This window comes from Austrofundulus limnaeus, unplaced genomic scaffold (assembly GCF_001266775.1).
Source record: "Austrofundulus limnaeus strain Quisiro unplaced genomic scaffold, Austrofundulus_limnaeus-1.0 Scaffold339, whole genome shotgun sequence".
Taxonomy (NCBI): domain Eukaryota; kingdom Metazoa; phylum Chordata; class Actinopteri; order Cyprinodontiformes; family Rivulidae; genus Austrofundulus; species Austrofundulus limnaeus.
In genome coordinates, this window is record NW_013952741.1 from 42146 (window position 1) to 45014 (window position 2869).

The window sequence follows — 2869 nt, forward strand, 5'->3', positions numbered from 1 at the left end:
GAACAGTGTTTTTTTTTTGTTTGTTTGTTTAGTTGGTTTTGGGGGGTGCTAAGAGCTGAGATTCGTCTTTTCTATAATATGGGACAAATATGGGAGCGAAGTGCTGAGGACGGGGTTTGTTCACTCAGGAAAGGAGCTGCAGGCTGACCGGTGTTTATCCTGCAGCTTCACCGACATCAGAAAGCCCCGCCCTGCGCTGCTCTGATTGGATAAGGTTGTGGGGGTTCGTCTGATTTGTTGAAAGCAGCATCTGTTTAAACTTYCATCAAACTGGGAGGCTTTAATGAGACCGCAACAGAAAACAAGCAAGTTTCTCTTTTCCTCATTTTTAAAATYCAGAAAATACAGACATGGGCAAAAAGARGCTGGTTATTGTCATAAATGTTGGTGTCGGTTATCTTTCGGTTTATTGCCAAGGCCTATTTGCAACAACAAAAGAAGACCTTCAATTTTAATCTWTAATGGGTGAAATACAGCGAGTCATTATTTTACCCTGAGGACAATAGCTATGGTTACATGCTGAAAATTATCTGATCAGATTGAGATTATTAAATAATTTGAATATGATGTCTTTATGGGCACACAATTATTTATTGGATCATGACGAGTGTTTATGCACCAGGTTTTATTCAGAATAGAAGTACTGACGTGTCAAGAGTTGTACCTTTCCCTAAAAAACAGAAGTTCTACTTCCATGATGACTTCATGTTCCTTTTTCTGTTTCTGTATTTACAGAGTTGAAAAAAAAACCCAACATGGAACCTGCTTATCTTGTGAAGTTAAAACAACTAAAACTCCTTTTTTTTAATCTGGTTACTAATGTTAGCAGGAAGCCAGGAACTTGAGCAAGTGACTGTGAGTGTTTTACCCGAGCCAGCAGGTTCTCAGTTTCACTGCAGCGATAGTAGGAGCGCAGAGGTCTGGTTGGATGGTGCAAACTGCTGTGGAGGTCCTGGTACAGTCCCATCAGTCGCTCCTGCTCCTCATCAGACTGGTACACCTCGGGAAACTCAGGACTGGAAAAAGAAGACATGAGGGTTGGACAATGAWACAACATTTCCTGTTTAGTATGATTGTATTGAAAGTCAAGAGCTTTCAGAGTCGAGCTCTTTCACACTTTCAACTTGGATCAAACCATATGTTTTTAGAAACTTAATCTAAAGTAATGGATGAAAAATATGCTTGGCAATTTAAATAAGTAAGTCAAATTATCTGCAGTCAGCCACTAAAATCATATCAAGTTGATGACATCTAAACACGGTGGTAAACACTAGTRCCCTAAAGGCGGACTCGAGGCGGACTCGAAGTGGATGTCCACTGGACTGGTCCGCGCAGAGATRAAGTTTTTATGTCCACGGTGTAGCACAATAAACTGCCTGGCGAGTACTGTTTTGGATGRGACACCAAGGCAATAAAGTTGAGAATCGGCATCATTTGTGAAGGAAATGGAGTCAAATTTTGAAGAGCGTCTCATGGAGGAGATTAGAAAACTTTATGATACATCAATAAAGGAATACAAGGACTTTCAGCGAGCAACAAATTTGTGGGAGGAAATAGCTCAGATCCTAGGTAAGGTGGTTCTTTTCTTTTGTTGTTTTAAAGCTAAAATGCAAATTATCTCTTCCTCRTCTTCCTTGACATCATGACTGAAARTGCGAGAAAATAAAGAATTTGTCAGGRGGTCAGAACGCTCAAGTATGAAGTGTCAAACATCCGCAGACAATATGCGCAGAGTCRGTGTGGCTCACGGACCACACACAGCATGCCCAAGTATGTGGGAGCCTTAAAGCACATATGCGCTACTTGCGGACCTAAATTTCCCCTTTGCGCTTTAGGGGTTTTACCAGTTTCTTCAAATGATGTGCGGATTTGCGCTTTCTAAATTTAGAATTGAGCAGCGCTAATCACAAATAATGTTTCAAATTTGATCGTCAAGTTTATATAAGAAAAGACAGAGTCGTCTCTTAAGCTTTACGTCTTGTAGCCACATAATTCTTTTAAGTTTCATCACCATTTTCCTTCAACACTGGAGGGGAAAGCTGTCTCTTGTTAACAAAAAAGGAGCTCCACTGTGTGTGGAAACAGCGACCCCTCAGGCAGCATTGTGTTCACAGAGCTTTATACTCTGACTGACTTTCCTTCTGTGTGATGGTTTTCATGTAGTACAGACTGTTCCCACAATTCTTTGCGTGGCAGGAAGAAGTTGGGTGGGTGACGGTCTACCTGCGGTTCTGATCAGCAGAACCACACTCAGCTGTGCAGTTTGGTACCTCCTCTCTGAGGGACACCACGGCAATAAATATTAAATAAACAACAATAATAAAGAAACATGGAACAGTTTAAATTCACGCTCTTATTTTGAAATGAACGGGTCCCTGTTCTTTGTCCTGTACCCTACCCAGAATGCATCGCTTCAGTTTTACAATATTTCAACAAATCACCTCCCCATACCGCGACGAGATGTGTTAATTTGTGAAAGAAAATGATCTTTCCACTAGTTAGTAGTYAAGAGCTGACATGTCTCATTTAWACTGGAATATCTTTTGGTAAACAGAGAAAAACTTGCGCTTTATATTTAGCTTCTGCTAAATTTTATTGAGTATATTCGCTTTTGAACTTGCAGACATAAATAATTTGACTAGCACTTTAGAAATTGTGCAACTAAATTTTGAATTAGTGCTGCCCACCACTGTCTAAATGGTTGCACTTTATATTTGGTATATTTGCTGAGGTGTCCACTACAAGGTTATAATAGTTTAGGATTTTTCATTACAGTTTAGTTTTATTTAGTTGTGACATTTTTTCTTTTAATTCAGTTAGTTTTAATTAGTTTTTACAGTGGATTTGATAGTTTTTATTAGTTATTATA

At 39.4% G+C, this 2869-nt stretch overlaps 1 protein-coding gene across 1 annotated transcript in view; it reads right to left on the reverse strand.

The window, feature by feature from the left end:
• mon1a (MON1 secretory trafficking family member A) overlaps nt 1–2869 on the reverse strand; it is a 13865-nt gene that overhangs the window by 2894 nt on the left and 8102 nt on the right. The window contains exon 5 of the mRNA XM_014022696.1: nt 869–1016. Coding sequence (XP_013878150.1) covers nt 869–1016 — 148 coding nt within the window. The remainder of the gene's footprint in view (nt 1–868; nt 1017–2869) is intronic.